The following is an 18,603-nucleotide window of genomic DNA, read 5'->3' on the forward strand; positions in this document are numbered from 1 at the left end:
CCAACTCAAACCTGCCTTCAATCTTTGCGCATTACTTTATTAATCGACTTTTTAATTGGCTAAAATCCGCGTCTATCACTCCGCCCCCCTCACTCCTCTCGCTCCTCTCCTCTCTCCCCCCCCCCCCCCCCCCCCCCCTCCCCTCTCTGTACACCCCCTCCACCCCCTCCCCTCTGTGAAACGATCGCGCGCCCGTGGCAGTGGACGGGAGGAGGAGAAGGAGCGTGCGTCGCGCTGGAGAGACTCAATGGCACACAAGCGGCACCGTGCGTAAAAGCGATCTAAACACTACAGCGCCGCGCCGCACCGAAAACCGACCCGTGGCGCGCGGAGACATCGGGGAGCGCTGTCTGGCGAAGTTAAGCCCCTTTCTTCATCCACTGCGCTTGTCCCGAACACGCGTCAGTTTTCGCATCCCACCTCGCACTGTTTGTTTCTTTACATTTTTGGAACGGATACCTCTGAAATTTGGACATGTGACTTCGCATTGGAGTTTACCACGACACGGACCTGCTTTTTCCTGTTTATTTACCCCCCGCAAAAATATCTCCCAAGATGAAGTTTGCAGCTTGGATCTTCGTCGCTTCGGTCTTCATCGGGACGAGCGCTTCGCAATCAGGTAAAAGGATCTATATCTGTCCGATTTGTGACGCTCGCTGCTGATACCGCTGCGTTGTCAAGTTTGGCTCCACTTGTTCTCGTGCGTAATTGTGGCGTTTGGTGGCTTGTTTCGTACCGCTGGTTGAAAGTTAGCAGAAGTTTGGATGCTGCGAGCGCTGGCTGGCACCTGCATCTCGCGTTTGGCATCGGATCTGGACGCGCAACCAAGTCTCTCTGCGATTGTTTATCAATATGGCACAAGTTACGTTTAAATTACGCTTATTACGCACTGGAACTGCTTCCAAAATCTGTAGAAAGTGCGTTAAGTCTTGCGTAAAAACGACTATCCCGGCAGCAAGAGCGATCGGAACAGCTCTGGATCTCGTGTAAATACTTTAAACGTCAAAGAAAAGCGGAGATTGTCACTGATTGCCTGGGAAAAACGCGTTGCTTCCAGCGTTCAAACCGCTACGGAGCTGTCCCTAGTTGTCAATATCCAAAGTGGACTCCTAACAGAACGTGTCAAACGTGTGGACGTCGCGTTGGTTAAGTTGTTGTCTTATTAATGGCTTATTTCTGAAGAAACCAAACAACGCGAGAGTGAGAAGTTTGTGGCCGTGCGTAACTGGAATTGTGATGCACCCAGAGAGAATCGAAGCTAGGAGAGACTGTGAACGAGCGTGATGGACAATTTTGGACACACGCTCACACTTCTAATAAGGCTGCTTCTTAATTATACCAAAAAAATTCAATTACGATTAATCGGCTTTAAACAGATTACTCAAAACTGTCAAATAGTTGATTTAACCCGTCCAGAAAGCATTGACCTTATAGCTTATATTTGATGTGTAATGTTCGGTTACACTTGTTTAAAAGCACACACACAACCCTGTAGTTCACAACAGGAGGGAATTCGTCGTAGTTTGAATCGAAATCATGATTTTGAATCCGATTAATCGCAACAGCCTCCTATGTACTCGTAGGTTTGCGGACGTTTTTTCGAGATTATACGTCGAAACGAGATGTTCGACGTAGATGTTTCAAAGCGCGTGGAATCGGACCGGACGTGGATTTGGAAATAGGGCTGTCACGATAACAAATTTTGAAGAAAAAGTATTCGAAATGGTTAAAAAAAAAAACACAAACTGCAATAAACAAATGAATACTAGCATTACTACTAATACTTGAGTGCTTTAGATACTAATTTGTTGCTATAATGAGTCATAGTACATATTTATTCAATCATCTTCAGCTCAAATCTTACGGTAGCACGGAAAAATACCAAAAAGTTCTCCATTTAGTACAAAGCAAAAGTACCGCAGTAAATATCGATCGCAGAATAGTATCGCTCCATTAAACGTATATGGAGCGAAAAGTCGATATAGCGATTATCATGACAGGCCTATTGACAGACTGTACGTCAAGTATCGCAGAGGTTGTAGTACATTTAGGTGTCTGTTTCTGCTCGTAAATTAAAGATTTCAAAGTTTGGAGGATTTAAATTTTTGTGGGATTCAGTGTTTGGCGTTGACGAAAGAGCGGAGGAGAGTAGGACGGATGTGTGAACGCTTTGGTTATGACATTTTTAAACCAGCTGTCCACAGTTTCTGCCACATCGACACAAACGATGATGAAACGGTGTGAAGTGAAGTGAAGTTTTTTTCCTGTAAAATGATTGAAATTTGAATGCGGGACTGTTTTTGTAGTTGATATCGTGGCGGTTTGCAGGGTTTTTGTTTAGCGTTAATGCTAACCGGGCGATGATTCAGATGAGGAGGGAGTGGATCGCTGATGGTTTTGGACAAGCGTTTAAGAGATGCTCATGGATTTACGTGTAAAAATGTGCGGATTTGGGTTTGGGTCGGGTTTGACAATTCCTGGAGACAAAAAGAGCAGGAGAAGGAGATGTGTTTTGAAGGGATGACGGTTTTGGATGGAAGTTTTCAGAATTTCTACTTGCAAATTTGTGCTCATTTGTGAAATTGAAATGGATTTTTTCATGTTTTTTCATGATAGAAAGGAGATGATGAAGTGACCAAATGCCATAGCTAATCTGTGTGTAGCAATACGTTTAAAATAACTCATTCTAACCACACTGGTCAAATTGTAATTCCTTGTTTGTAAAATTAACAGTACAATTGGATTTTCGAGCAAATGTTTAAGAACTACTCATGAATTTACGTTTAACTTACATAATCAGTGACTTTTGAGGTATCTACAGTGGATACTTTTTAACTTTTACTTCACTACTTTTAAGAGCAGTATCTGTACTTTCTACTCCACTACATTTTTGAACAGGACTGAAAAGTAAAACTATTTATTTATGATTGTTCGAGACCTGCTGGAAAGTCTGAAGGGTTTATTTTTAACATGTTCACAGTTTGAGCAAAACAGAAATATATGAATAAAAAGAGGTAGAAAAAGGTTTAGAAGAGTTTAATTGTTTCTGTTGAACAAAATTCAACTCAAATCACTGTATTTGACGCCTTATAAGACTTAAATTCTGCGTATCATACTGTTAGTTTTTACTCTTTAAGTACATTTTTAAAGGGGTACTTTAATACTTTTACTTCAGTAGATATTTTCATGTGGTACTTTGACTTTTACTTGAGTATTTTTATTTTTTTTCTCTGGTATCTGTTTTTACTTAAGTAACAAAATTGAGCACTTCTTCTACTACTGCAAGTAACCAAGTATGACAAATTACTATAGCCAGTCTAGTAGTAAAGTTTAAGATCATGATTTCTAAGTCAAATTTGAATTCATCGTCATTAAATCAACTATAAAAAGGTTTAACTTTTCCCACCAAACAAATTTATGAACTGCAATTTTAACCATTTGGCAACAACTTTATCATTTATTCATTTGAAATTTTCAGATTGCAGAAAAAAATCAAATATGTTCAAGTTTCAAATCACAAATTTAAAGTAAAATTTGAATTCATAGTTTATAGAAATGACAACAGTTTTCCATCAAATAAATTAATGAATAGCAATTTTAACCAAGCCTGGCCATATTTTACATCTTTCCAAAAACGTGATCAGTGATTCATTTAAAATTTTCAGATTGCAGAAAATTTTTATTTAGCTCCAAGTTTAAAATCAATCAAATTTGAATTCATAGTTTATAGAATTAACAACAGTTTCCCACCAAATACATGAGTGAGTTTCAATTTTAACCAAGCCTGACCAAACTCCAAAACATTTCCACAACTTCGTCCATGTAATCATCTGAAATTTTCAAATTGCAGAAAAAAATTTGAAATCCGTTCAAGTTTAAAATCACAAATTTGAATTCAAAGTGTATAAAATTAACAACAAACAGTTTCCCAGGGTAAATTTTCTCACCAAACGAATGAATGAACTGTAGTTTTAACCAAGCTTGACCAAACTCCAAAACTTGCCAAAAAAAAGTCATCATTTATTCATTTGTACATTTTCAGATTACAGAAGAATTTTAAATAAGTTCAAGTGTAAAATCACAAATTTTAAGTCAAATTTGAATTCATAATCTATAAAACTTACATTATGGGTTCAGTTTCCTCACCAAATGAATATATTGTAATTGTAACCAAACGTGACCAAATTCCAAAACTTGCTAAAAAAGATTCATCATTTATTCATTTCAAATTTTCCAATTGCAGAAAAATTTGAAATATGTCTAAATAAAAAAAAAAAAAAAAAAAAAAGTCAAATTTGAATTCATAGTGTCTAAAATCAACCACAAACAGTTTCCCAGGGCAACTTTTCTCACCAAACGATTGAATGAACTGCAGTTTTAACCAAACCTGAGCAAACTCCAAAACTTGCCGAAAAACTTCATCATTTATTCATTTGGAAATTTTCAGATTGCGGGAAAAAAAATTTGAAATACGTCGAAAGTTGCGATGTGCGATGACAGACGGAGTTCTGTGCAGGTCGGACCAACGAGGCTGCCTGAACTGAAAGCAAAGTACCCCATAGCACGTTTATTTATTCTCCATGCATCCCCTGGCATCCCGGGATATTTGAGATGCAAATCGTGGCGGCGAAGAGCGCTGGAATCCGAAGCTTGCGACGTCTCCAGGGGGGAGGGACTTTCAATATATGTGCATGTAGAGTCACGGAAATGTACTCGAGTAAAAGTACTGTTATTTCATAGTAGTAGTACTTGAGTAGAAGTAAAACGTTGTTGCTGGAAATCGTTGAAAGTAAAAATAAAGTTGCGGTGTACTTATCCAAACATGATTCTGAAGTTGTGTGTGGAATTAGAGTCGGAAAGTGTACTCGAGTAAAAGTACTGTTATTTCAAAGTAGAAGTACTCAAGTAGAAGTGCAAAGTTGTTGCTGGAAATCGTTGAAAGTAAAAATAAAGTTGTGGTGAATTCCTCTCAACATGATTCTATTATTATATGTGCAGTGTGCATGCAGAGTCAGGAAATGTACTTGAGTAAAAGTACTGTTACTTCAAAGTAGTAGCATTTAAGTGAAGAAAAAAAGTTGTGGGAAATGAGTCGAAAAAGATTCAATTGAAAAGAAAAAGAAAATAAAGTTGTAGTGTACTCCTTCAAACAAGTTTCTAAGATTATGTGTGCATATAGTGTCAGGAAATGTACTTGAGTAAAAGTATTGTTACTTCAAAGTGGTAGTGCTCAAGTAGAATTTAAAAGTTGCTGGAAATAATTGAAAATTTAAAAAAAAAAAAAAATGGTGGTGTGTTCCAAACAAGATTGTAAAATTATATGTGCATGTATAGTCGGGAAATGTACTCGAGTAAAAGTACTGTTACTTCAAAATAGTACTCAAGTAGAAGTAAAAAGCACTTGTTGGAAATAAGTGGAAAGAAAGGCTGGTTGAAAATAAAATTTAAGTTGCAGTGTACTCTTCCAAACAAGATTCTTAAAATATATGCACAAGCAGGAATAGCATTTGAGTAAGAGTATTATTACTTGATTATAGTACTCAAGTAGAGGTACAAAGTTGGATGAAATATTATGCAATTATTTTTCAAGTAAAAGAATCAGTACTAGACCAGGACTAAACCAAGTCTACATCAGGACTAAACCAGTATCAAACCAGGACCAAACTAGGACTATATCATAACACAACAGACCTCATAGATCCACCAACAGCAGGGTGGTACCAAATACTATTACTTGAGTACAATTAATTTATGTACTTCAAGTAATGAGTTAAGTAGAACTAAAGTACAAGAATGACACTTAAAAGTACAATTTCTTCAAAAGTTACTAAGTGAATCTGTGTATTTGACCATAGATTTTTGCATATATCTGTTACATTTGACTCTTTTAGCTCATTTTTATTGTCTTCCCCTGACAATGGCGGCGCTTAGTCCCATATCAATCATGTTGAGGCTAGGAGGAGCACATGAGCAGCATTTAGCATGGTGATTGAATGTGTTAGCTAGCTAAAGAAGGTCTACTGCCTCGATAGTAGACAGAAATATATCCGCTAACACTTGCAGTGCGCTCCTCCAAATATGAATACATTTGGAGTACATGCTATCGCTAACCGTGTTCTCTCTATCCAAGGTGTTCTATTTTTAAGTGTGGCAAAAAAGCGTTTTTGTCAAAGTGAAGTAAAAAGTATATTTTGTCATCTTTTTATGTTTTAAATACATGCTATCGCTAACCACTGCTATGGGAGGTATATTTTGTCATCTTTTTCCATTTTTTATAAGCCCGTGTTCCCTCTATCTGCTGTGTTCTGTTTTTAAGTGCGGCAAAGAACCATTTTTGCCAAAGTGAAGTAAAAAGCTGTTGTTGAAAATTACATACACGCTATCGCTAACCACTGCTATCACATTTGCTTAGCGTGTGACCACTTTGGGAGCTATATTTTATCATCTTTTTATGTTTTTTATAAGACCATGTTCCCTTTTTCTGTTGTTTTCTATTTTTAAGTGTGACAAACAACCTTTTTTTCATCAAAGCAAAGTAAAAAGTTGTTGAAAATTATTGAAAAAAACAACAAAAACCTTGCAGTATACTCCTCCAATTATGAATACATTTGGAATACATGCTATTGCTAACCACTGCTATCACATTAGCTTAGAGAGTGACCAATTGAATAGGTATATTTTGTTTTTTCATAAGACTGTGTTCCCTCTATCTGCTGTGTTCTGTTTTAAATACATGCTATCGCTAACCACTGCGGTCACATTAGCTTAGCGTGTGACCACTTTGGGAACTATATGTAAAGTGTAGCAAACAACGTTTTTTTTAAAATGAAAAAGCGAAGTAAAAAGTTGTCGAAAATGAAATGAAAATGAAAAAAACCAAACACTTTGATGGGTATATTTTGTCATCTTTTTCTGTTTTTTTTATTAATAAGACTGTGTTCACTCTGTCTGCTGTGTTCTATTTTAAATACATGCTATTGCTAACCACTGCTATGGGAGATTTATTTTGTCATCTTTTTTCTGTTGTTATAAGACCGTGTTCTCTCTGTCTGCTGTGTGTTCTGTTTTTCAGTGCAGTAAAGAACAGATTTTATCAAAGTGAAGTAAAAAGCTGTTGTTGAAAATGACATACACTGCTATCACATTAGCTTAGCGTGTGACCACTTTGGGAGTTATATTTTGTCATCTTTTTGTTTTTTCTATAAGACTGTGTTCACTCCATTCTCTGTGTTCTGTTGCTTTGGAGCCAGGCTAGCAGCGCGGTTGCTAGTGCTGCTACTTCACATGGCGCTTTGCCTTGAGTCACTTCTCACTTACTTTGCAGTTGTTAACGTGGAGCTTCGGTCGGCGGAGAGACCAGTCCAGTTAACCCTTTCCTAGTACAAAGTGTATTTTCAAGTCCATTAAAGCCATACTATGTAACTTTTCTGCTGTCACCTGCTTTTCTCCATGGAGATGTTGTTGCTTTGCTTGGAATATTCCACGATATTGCATTAAATGAATCAATCATGCTTTTATTGACCAAAAAGATGCATTCTTACTATAAGCTGGGTCACCTCTGCACAGATCTGACTTGTAACTTATCACCTGCTTGTCGCCATGGAGATATTATTATTTTTCCATCTTTTGTTTACTAAAGATACACCATGTAACTTCCTGGTTGAGAGTCCACTACTATGCGTCTATCCATGGAGATGCTGTTGCTTTAACTCAAATGTTCCACAGTATGACATTACAAGTTAAATATCTCCATGGAGACAAGCAGGGAAAGATACCAAGCCAAGGTACAAGTCAGATCTGTGGCGAGGTGACCCCATTCACAGTTGGATTGTATATTTTGGTCTCAAAGGGTAACACCTATCAATTAATAAATGCGGAATATGTATGTTTAATGCCAACCTGTGGAACATTTCAGGCAAAGCAGTAACATCTCCATGGAGACCAGCAACCAGAAAGTTACAGGTGCTTTATATGATTGAAATACATTGTAAACATACTTTGGGTCAAATGCAGAGGACAAATTTCCCTACGTGTACCTTAATCTTATATTTTTATTGAGCGCAGGGTCACCTTTTCACAGATCTGACCTGTAACCTGTATATCAGTGTGAACATGTCAGCAGGAAAGCAGATGGTGAACCCCCAGGGAAGGTTACGTAGAGTGGCTTTAAAAAATAATTTCACAGCGCTAATATTTGATGGAATTTCACTATAGATGTATACTGCTTTGTGATTGGTCAGTGCTTCTTGAAGTGGGAGGAGATAAGTTGAATAGGCGGAGCTAGGCTAAACAAAATAAAATATAAACAAATAAATTATAAAATCAAACAAAAAATGTAATAAAAAATATATAAAATGGATATTATAAATGAAAAAAAAAATCTGTTTTCGTTTGATTTAATGAGGGAACAACTGAAACCAAAAAAACAAAAACAAACAAAAGTTAAAATTACCAGAGAAGCTGACCATACTAATAATATGAATAAATTTTGATTAATTACAGTTAATCCACCCCGGTGTCTCAATGGGACTTTGGATGGGACACACCAGGCAGATTTGGAGTTCCACCCAAACACCAGATCTTGGAAAACAAAATTGTACACCAAAGCTAACAATTTGGAAAGTCCAAAGTTTGTGTTTTGGAAAACTGGAAAACTGCCAATTTGGTCATCCTGGTCCACGGAAATAGTTGAGAAATCATGTTGCTTGTACAAATACACAGGGATATGAGTTATGTCAACTTGACCTCCAAAGCTGTTTTCAGTTTGAATGGCATGGCTGTTCTGCAGAGATTTTTAAAAATAATTTTTCCGTATACAACTAGTCTGTGGCATGATTGTAATGCAGGCATAGTACTTATATCAAATGTTCTGAGTAACTCTGAATAGCTCAACCAGAAATATACTTTTGACACTTGCATAAACTGGCATCACTGCTAGCACGTATTAGCTTAGCGTGTTCTTTTTTTAATTTCAAGAAAGTTAACAAAATTTTAAAGAGAAGAATATATTCAAACTTTACATTTCATTCACGCATGTTATGTCCAGTCTCCTCCACCACAGCTCAAATTTGTCTTTCCCACTTTGTGATGTCATCAGGTGGTTCCCTCTTTTTCCAGGAAATGGTTCTCTGCATTAGTTTGTACATGTTTAATGCAAAAAAAACAACAAAGCTTGCAACGTTACAGATATCAACGTTTGTTTTTAGACTAATTTTACCTGCTTTGCGCCCACTGCTGGCAACAACGGTATTTTGTGTGTAGGCCAAAAAAGACTTGACTTGAATTCCATACATTTTATAAATTAAAATAATGTGAAATTCCAGTGCTAAAGTGATGACGATGACAACCTCACTTTTTTGGTGAGTGATCCAACACCTGCTAGTCTCCATGGAGATATTTTCGCTTTGCCTCAAATGTTTTAAAGTGTTGAACTTATCCATCTTGCATTCATCCAAAAGTGTTATTATTGCTTTAAAAATACCTTAAAAAACATGTATTCTTACTATAAGCTTGCTCTCCTCTTCACAGATCCGACCTGCAACTTGACCTGGTGACTTAATCTGCTTGTCTCTATAAAGTTAAGAGTTTAATACTACACTGTGGAACATTCCATTCTAAGCAATAACATCTCTATGGAGACAAGCAGTTAACGCGACAAAACCCTCCACCAAAAAGTTACATATTGCTCCATTAACCATTTAATGAGGTTTGATAATGCAGTATTTTCATGTGTACTTTTTAGTTAATTACAAGTACCTCTTCCAAAATGGTAAATCTTTTGAGTAGCTGTACTTTTACTTGCGTACAAACTTGCAGTAGCACTTCTACCGCTTCAGAAATCCTATTGTCCACACTTTATTTCCCAAGTGTGTTTTAGTCCCGATTTGAGCCGGGTCCAGCTCGGATCTGGCACGCGCTTAGCTTGGCAGATATGGCGTTTTGATAGCGATGTTGGCTAATTTAGAACAAGATTGAATTCCTTCACCCTCTCATCTTTCATTGTGTCAAATACGGCTCGTCGGTCCAGACTGATGATATCAAAAACGCCTTCATTAGCTCGTAATAAATTCTAATTTCCTCCCTGCCTTTCGTACATAGCTCTTTTTCGCCGTAGCTGTTGCCTCTACCAGCTGACGGTAATCTGATTCTGTCGTTCAGCGAGAGTCCTCTTCCCCGTCGTCTCCCCCCGTTTCCCCTCCCTGTCCGGCGGTCTCCCGGCTAGCTAAAATGTCATCGCGCATACCCACACGCGCGCGATCAGGCAGTTGTTAGCTGTGATTAGAATGTTCGAAGCATTTGTTTTTGCTGGGGAATAAATAAATCAAATCAAATAAAGATTGCCGGGATGGTTTGTCCGCGGATGTGGTCGGCAGTTGGCTCGTTTAGCGTAGACCCGGAGCGACCTTTGAACCGCGGAGAAGGGCATTCCGTGGAGGTAAATACCAACTTCTCCCACAGAGAGACGATCAGCTGGTGAAGGAAATGGCATCACCTCCGCACGGGTTTGGCTGTGGGTAGAGAGAGTGCAGACTGAGGGGAAATAAAAAACAAGTTACGATTGTTTTTTTTTTCATCGAGAAGTAAAAATTATTCCCAAATTATCTTAAGATAGACATTTCAAACTTGATTTCTATGGTGGACTATGGTTTAAAGAGGCGGCAGTACACTTCTGTGGGGTATTAACTGCTAACACGTAACATATTTTAATCACCATGTTACCTTGTATTGTTTTGAAAATGCTATATGCTCTCGGTGCTAAGTCACTTCCCATTCAGAGCGTTATCACAACACAATCAGCGTGCAGAAAGTACATTTTGCATAATACACCCTCTTTAAGATATACTTGGATGGGAATGGGAATTTGTCCTGACCTAGTCTCAGTTTAGTTCTGGGTTTAGTCACAGTTTTGATGTGTTATGTATGAATACAGCCTAAATCAGGACTGAACCAGGACTAGATAAGGACTAGACCAGGACTGAACCAAGGCTGGACCAAGACTGGACCAGGACTAGAGCAGGATTAGACCAGGACTACACCAGGACTGAACCAGGGACTAAATCAGGACTAGATCAGGACAAGACTAGAACTGAACCAGGACTAGATCAGGGCTAGACCAAGACCAGACCAGGACTGAATCAGAACTGAACCAGGACTAGATCGGGACTGAACCAGGAGGAGATCAGGACTAGACTAAGACTAGACCAAGACTGAAGCAGAACTAGACCAGGACTAGAGCGGGACTGAACCAGGAGGAGATCAGGACTAGACCAAGACTAGACCAGGACTGAAGCAGAACTAGACCAGGACTAGAGCGGGACTGAACCAGGAGGAGATCAGGACTAGACCAAGACTAGACCAGGACTGAAGCAGAACTAGACCAGGACTAGAGCGGGACTGAACCAGGAGGAGATCAGGACTAGACCAAGACTAGACCAGGACTGAACCAGAACTAGACCAGGACTAGAGCGGGACTGAACCAGGAGGAGATCAGGACTAGACCAGGACTGAACCAGAACTAGACCAGGACTAGAGCGGGACTGAACCAGGAGGAGATCAGGACTAGACCAAGACTAGACCAGGACTGAACCAGAACTAGACAGGCCTGAACAGGGACTTGACCAGGACTAGACCAAGACTAGAGCAGGACTAAACTCAGAACTGAACCAGGACTAGACCAGGACTGAACCAGAACTGAACCAGGACTAGACCTGAAATAGACCAGGACTGAACCAGAACTAGACCAGGACTAGACCAATCCCTACCAAGACCTAAACAGTACTTTGTATATATTTCTAAGACTGACATTCACCATTGAGACTCCGACTGAAGCAAGTCGACAATCACTGCAATGTGTCCAAAATCCTCACTGTCCTTTTGTCCATTGAAACGGTCTATGCAGCCGCGCACATTATAACCCCTCTTTAGAATCACTCAACGGGAATAACACTGACTTCCATTTTCCATTTTTTTCCCCTGGAATCTCTTTATTTAACAATCGTACTTGTGTCTAGCTGAGGGAGTTCATTTTCCCAGCCTTTTGACAGCGGTACACTAGCTTCCCGTGGTACTGTTGTTTCGAACCTTCAACAATGCCGTCCTGTCTAGTGTAGCTTTTGTCTCCTCCTACATCTTCCCATGCACTGTTAGCATCCGCGGCGTGGCATTTTGCTAGCACGCCGCGCCGACAAAGACCGCTCTATTCTCAAACGGGCCAAATATTTACATGCGGAATCACAACTGGACTGCATGGGAAGACGATTATCCGAGACTCTCAGAAAAAGACTTAGACGAGGAATGCTACGAAGTGGACTTGATTACCACAAATATCGTTTTCTATTAGATTATTCAAGGTTTTTACTGCTTTTACTACAACTTCTACCAGAACTTCCACCTGCGTTATTAGCCAAAATGGACTTTTATGAGATATTAACCATCCAGAAATCCCAGCTGTGTATTTTTCAAAATTTTAACTACAACATTTACTACATCTATTAAATGTTGACTATTAAATTACCTCACGTCTATAACTGGATTACCACCTGATGACATCATGCAGTGGAGCCAAGTGTTTGAGCTGTGAAGAAGTCCATAAAGTGCTAATATTAGATTACTTGAGTTTTTATTTTTTTCATTTTTCATTTGATCAGTTTGGTTTCTTCAACTATAAACTTTCACGTGGAAACAACAACCACTCTGTACTGAAATATGTTTTAATATTTAATTTAAGAGTTATATGGAACATTGTAACTTAAAGGCCGTTTTCTCAAAATGGCCCCTTAAAGTAGCACCTACACACACCAAACTTTACAATCTGCTACTTAACAAGATTTTCACAAAACGTACAGAAGGATTTTTTGATATTTAATTCCAAATCAGATTTTTTTAACATTTAACTCCAAAAAATTAGGTGAAATTTGAACATTTAGGCAAATTTTCCCTCACAGATATAGTTCACTCAAATACTAAATAACATCTAACATCACATCTGTATATTTTTAGCATCTAATATGTCAACAAAATGAAACCTAGAGTTGTGTCGCTTCACTCGTTTCATTCAAAAAATTGATTCATCTTTCATATTTGGCTGTCTCCCTCTCTTATTAAAGCTCAAAGTACTTACCCTCACCTCATGACATCATCAGGTGTTAGTTCATAAGTCCTACTTTGGGTTTTTAAAGGTAACCCTCATTTCCTGGAGACCTTGATTACAGTCACTATTTGCCTAACCTGAGCCTAAACGCTACCCTTAACCTACTGTAGCCCATATCTCAGCTTTAAACCATGTTGTTGATCTAATAAAATAGGATGGACCTTTTTTACACATAAAATGACATATTTTTATATGCAACCATGACATGATCAAAAACTTGTAATACATTTTTTTTCTTACATTTATTTGAGTAAACTACCAAAGAAGTTTCAAACTCATATCTCTAAATACAAGAGTATCTCAGTATCTCGCCTTAAATACTGTTAAAAGTTCAACGAAGTTTAGAATTATATGGCACTTTTAATCATCATCAACAAATCTTTATTTTTAATTTGGTAAAATGCCACGTTTTTATACGACGCTTTTCCACCTTCAAGGCACTCGACACGCTTTACATCAAGGAACCACTCACTCATTCACACACACATTCATACACCAGTGTGCGCAGACACTAGGGGTGAAGTGGGTTAAGTGTCTTGCCCAAGGACACAGTGACAGTATTCATCTGTGGGAGCTGGAATCGCACCGCCAACCGTGGGTCAGTGGATCTGGCCGCTTAACCAGTGATGTTTATGTCAAGAGTGGGAATCGAACCACCAAAATATGAAAAAAGTTGACACAAAATGATTTACCATATATCTTTTAAGTTGTTTGTAAAAGTATATGGTGGATATGGATTTTTTTAATCAATACCAATTTCTGATATTAGTTTCCTGCTGTACCCAATTTTTCCCCATGTATTTGAGCAAAACACATCTTTAAGTCAAAATAAGTCTGTGTACTGCCTGCATCTAATCATAGAGCCTTTTATTTTTCCGATAATTAGCAGGTGCGCGTTAGCATGGTAGTTGTCTCCAGCTTTGCAGTCACTTAACTTTAACACCAAAATTCCACGCTGGTCTCGGAGAGTAGATGTTTTGATGTAGAATAAGAAATGTGGTTTGTTTTTGGTTTTTTTTGTGCAGATTTTTTGTACTTGATCACGGTTTGATTCATCTTGACTCCATTTCGGTTACGTATTCGTCTGCCTTATTTGTTCACGCTAACTTCTGAACTTTCTTGCAATTATTTATTTATTTTTTGCTGGCTAATTGTGGAGTGGCTTGGCTGGAACGGTGTGGAGGTGGACTCTGCCAGCTCCTACTGCGAGCGCGATCGGCCAAATTGGACGGCCAAGCCTGGCACGCCGGACTGGGTTTCAGGAGGAGTGAGATCGCACCCTCTTAATAACACATTGAAGCATTAAAGAGGCAGAATCAAAAAGGTGCTAAACGGAAAACAATGAGAGTATTGAGAGCGGTCTGAAGGTGGTTGGAACGCGGCGCAGGTGATGGCTAACCGTCGAGCTTACACCATCTGCTTGAGAGGAAAATTGGAAATGACTTGGTGGTTGCTAAAAAAAAGATTTTGTTTTGACGCAGAATGCTAAAATAGTAATAAGAGAATGGTAAGGTTGTTTTCCTTTTTCCAGTTGCACAAATTTTCAAAAGATGGTTTGCTTGTTTTTTGTCAAAATTGCATGATACGGTAGTGCATTGACCTCGAGGTGTGAAGTAGCGGCGTTTCCATGGAAATAGAACATTAAAACCATACTTCGGAACATTTTCCATGGAGATATGTTTTATGTCATACTGTGGAAGATTATATAGCCAAAGGGACAACATTTCCATGGAAACAGGCCAAGTTTGTGGAGATGCAAGCCTGCTCTTCTATGTCTATGTTTTTCAGTCCAGGTTGTTGCTTAAAAGTTACATACTGTGGCTTTAAAGCTACCATCTCTTGATACCACCGTTGTTCAGTCTGTGCTCTCTTCTCTTCTTCTGTCAGGCCAAAGCTGGCACACCAAGAGACAGCAGTAACGTAGACAGCATCTAGTGGTGATATGTGGGAATGCAACAGGGGAGGGTTGGCCAGTCTAATTACAAATGGTAGCTTTAAGTAACAAGCCAGGTTTATGTTTTGTAGTGACAGTTTTAGAAAGTAAAAGAACAAAATTATGACTCTTTAATTTTTATTGTATTTTTAAAAACAAGATCTCACGAAAGTCTCCAAAAAATTGATTTAACTCATTAAGGCAGCTTCAGGTTTCCTGGTCTAGTCCTGGTTTAGTCCCGGTTTAGTCCTGGCTTAGTCTCAGTTTAATCCTGGTCTGGTCTTGGTTTAGTCCTGGTTTAGTCCTGGTCTAGTTCTGGTCATGTCTCCTGGTTTAGTCCTGGTTTGATCTTGGTTTAGTCCTGGTTTAGTCCTGGTTTAGTCCTGGTTTAGTCCTGGTTTAGTCCTGGTCTAGCCCTGGTTTAGTCATGCTTTAGTCTTGGTTTAGTTTTGGTTGAGTCCTAGCCTAGTCCTGGTTTAGTCCTGTTTAGTCCTAGTCTGGTCCTGGTCTAGTTCTGATCTAGTCCTGGTCTAGTCCTGGTTTAGTTCTGATCTAGTCCTGGTGTAGTCCTGGTTTAGTCCTGGTCTAGTCCTTGTCTAGTCCTGGTTTATCCCTGATTTAGTCCTGGTCTAGTCCTGGTTTAGTCCTGGTCTAGTCCTGGTTTAGTCCTGGTCTAGTCCTAGTTTAGTCCTGGCCTAGTCCTAGTCTAGTTCTAGTTTAGTCCTGGTCTAGTCCTGGTTTAGTCCTGGCCTAGTCCTGGTCTAGTTCTAGTTTAGTCCTGGTTTAGTCCTGGCCTAGTCCTGGTCTAGTTCTAGTTTAGTCCTGGTCTAGTCCTGGTTTAGTCCTGGCCTAGTCCTGGTCTAGTACTGGTTTAGTCCCGGTCTAGTCCTGGTCTAGTTCTAGTTTAGTCCTGGTCTAGTCCTGGTCTAATTCTAGTTTAGTCCTGGTCTAGTCCTGGTTTAACCCTGGTTTAGTCCTGGCCTAGTCCTGGTCTAGTTCTAGTTTAGTCCTGGTCTAGTCCTGGTTTAGTCCTGGTTTAGTCCTGGCCTAGTCCTGGCCTAGTTCTAGTTTAGTCCTGGTCTAGTCCTGGTTTAGTCCTAGTTTAGTCCTAGTTTAGTCCTGGCCTAGTCCTGGCCTAGTCCTGGCCTAGTCCTGGCCTAGTCCTGGTCTAGTCCTGGTTTAACCCTGGTTTAGTCCTAGTCTAGTCCTGGTCTAGTTCTAGTTTAGTCCTGGTCTAGTTCTAGTTTAGTCCTGGTTTAGTCCTGGTCACTTGTTTCTCAAAGTGAATCAGTTCTTCCGGTCTTTCCTTTGTGCTTCTTACTTCCGTCTTTGTCCGTGGAATTCTTTCACAGAATCTGAACTATGGCACAGGGACATTTCTAAGCACTCTCCTAGTCTCTCCTGGCCCACTTCAGCTTGGGTCTCCTGAGATTCCCACTCCGAGCAGAATTCTGGACTCTATTTTCCCTGGTTTTACGAGTATTCTTCCGCCCTCTCCTGTATTAGTTCCTGTTATGGCTGCCTGCTCACATCTCTGTATATATCTCATATTATTTTGTCTTCATTCCATAGTTTTTATGATGTCACGAGCAGGACCTATGGGACTTTTAAAATGTCAGATTTCTCCATGTTGGATTGGAGTTTTTATAGACAACGTGAGGGCGTCAGTCTCAAATGGATTTTTATTTTATTGTGAGAAAAACCTTTTGGGACATGATAGAAACATTTGAAATACCAAACTATTTTAAAGCTGTCTGACTGGTGAAATGTAACGAAGTACAAGTAGTGAAGTAGTTAAGTAAACATTTTAGGTGTTTTTAGGCTTTTTTAGGCTTTTACTTCACCACATTTGAGAGCAGTATCTGTACTTTCTACTCCACTACATTTTTAAACAGGACTGAAAAGTAAACATGTTTTTTATTGTTTGAGACCTGCTGAAAAGGCAATTTGAGCGAGAAAAATAATAAAATAAAACTACCAGTTCAAATGTTTCTGTTGAAAATTCAGAGCAATTCTTTGGAGCTTTATAAGACCTCAAAATATGCAAAAAAAAAAAAAAACTTTTACTTTTACTCTTTAAGTACATTTCTAAACTGGTACTTTAATACTTTTACTTAAGAAGATTTTTTCTTGTGATACTTTTACTTGAGTATATTTTCAGGTTACAGGTCCAAATTCCATCTATGCATCTAACATAAAAAAATAAATCTGCCAAATAATGTTGACGATTCAATAAAACCCTCACTAATAAATTAACTAATTTCATTCATTCTCATTGTGAACATTTACCTTTAAGTTTTGACCAATCATAAAATACACTTTATGTAACTTTTCTGGAGGAAGGTCCACTACCTGCTTGTCTCCGCAGTAAACTTGTCTATATCCATGTGCTCCAGCAGATTACACCACCAAGCCAGGTTACAGGGCAGATCTGTGGAGAGGCGAATCCGCTTGTAGTAAGAATACATGCTTTTCGGGGACTCCCATACTTCCCTCACCCCAGACACGTCCTCCAGCTCCTCCGGTGTGACCCCAAGGCGTTCCCAGACCAGCTGTTCCCCTCCAGCGTTCTATTGTCTAAAGAAAGAATGTTTTTATTATCATTGTACTTCCGGTATTAGAAATGGTATCGAGCCTATTCCTTAGTATCAAAATCAAGTTTGAAATGTTAGCGCCATGACAACACTACTGCAACAATTCAAGCAATGCAATATGTTTTCTATATTTTTCTATAGGACGATATTCCATCTCTTGTCATTTACTTAGTCCTTCATTTCTTCTTTCAAACAACTACTTAAAGCTTTTGTACCGTTTTCAATAGTCCCTCCCCGAATCGGAAATAGCGTTCTGAATTGGCCTTGTTTACGCCAACCTTTTCAATTAGATCTCATTACGGCGAGCGTCCGTATGAAAAGCCATCAGGCCGAGGACGCGACGCGACGCTCACCGACTCAATGGAAAAGAAATAGTGTTTATTTGCTTAGCGGCAGCATAAATTTAATTAGGATTTATGGGCTCCAAAGTGGAAGTAGCCATGGGTGAGTGCGAGCGGAATGATGGTTTTCCGGGACTGAAAAGTGCAAGTCATGTAAACAAGAGAATGCAGAAAATTAAAATGACAAATGATTGGGAATTATTACTGCTTCAAATCTTTCTGAAGGCGAAACAGTCCAAAGTTTGGTGTTAAGAAGAAGATTAAAGCAACAGTATGCAGCCTGCACTATGAAAAATCTCTTAAACCAACTGGATTTCAGCGTTGGAACTGGCGACCGAAATGAGAGTGTGAGGCTCATTCTGCGTTTTGATTGGATAATTGTCTTGAGAACCAAAACCGTCATGTCCGGTGTTTTTGTAACTAGAAATAAATCAGTGTTACAGTTGTTACAGTTATTTGATTTGAACATGGCTACGTCACATCTGGAGACACAGAAGGGTCAAGGTTATGAAATTTAAAACCAAAATCTTACATAGGGTTTCTTTAAAGAGATAGTGTACATTGTCTTTAATAAATCAGAATTGG

The 18,603-nt window shown here is 39.0% G+C and overlaps 1 protein-coding gene across 1 annotated transcript in view; it reads left to right on the top strand.

Moving 5' to 3' along the window:
- Positions 1 to 230: 230 nt before the first annotated feature.
- Positions 231 to 18,603, top strand: part of LOC117384930 (receptor tyrosine-protein kinase erbB-4-like) — a 540,640-nt gene continuing 522,267 nt past the window's right edge. The window contains exon 1 of the mRNA XM_055228388.1: positions 231 to 619. Within this exon, the coding sequence (XP_055084363.1) occupies positions 556 to 619 (64 nt within the window). The 5' untranslated portion in view covers positions 231 to 555. The remainder of the gene's footprint in view (positions 620 to 18,603) is intronic.

This window comes from Periophthalmus magnuspinnatus, chromosome 2, assembly GCF_009829125.3.
Source record: "Periophthalmus magnuspinnatus isolate fPerMag1 chromosome 2, fPerMag1.2.pri, whole genome shotgun sequence".
NCBI classification, from domain to species: domain Eukaryota; kingdom Metazoa; phylum Chordata; class Actinopteri; order Gobiiformes; family Gobiidae; genus Periophthalmus; species Periophthalmus magnuspinnatus.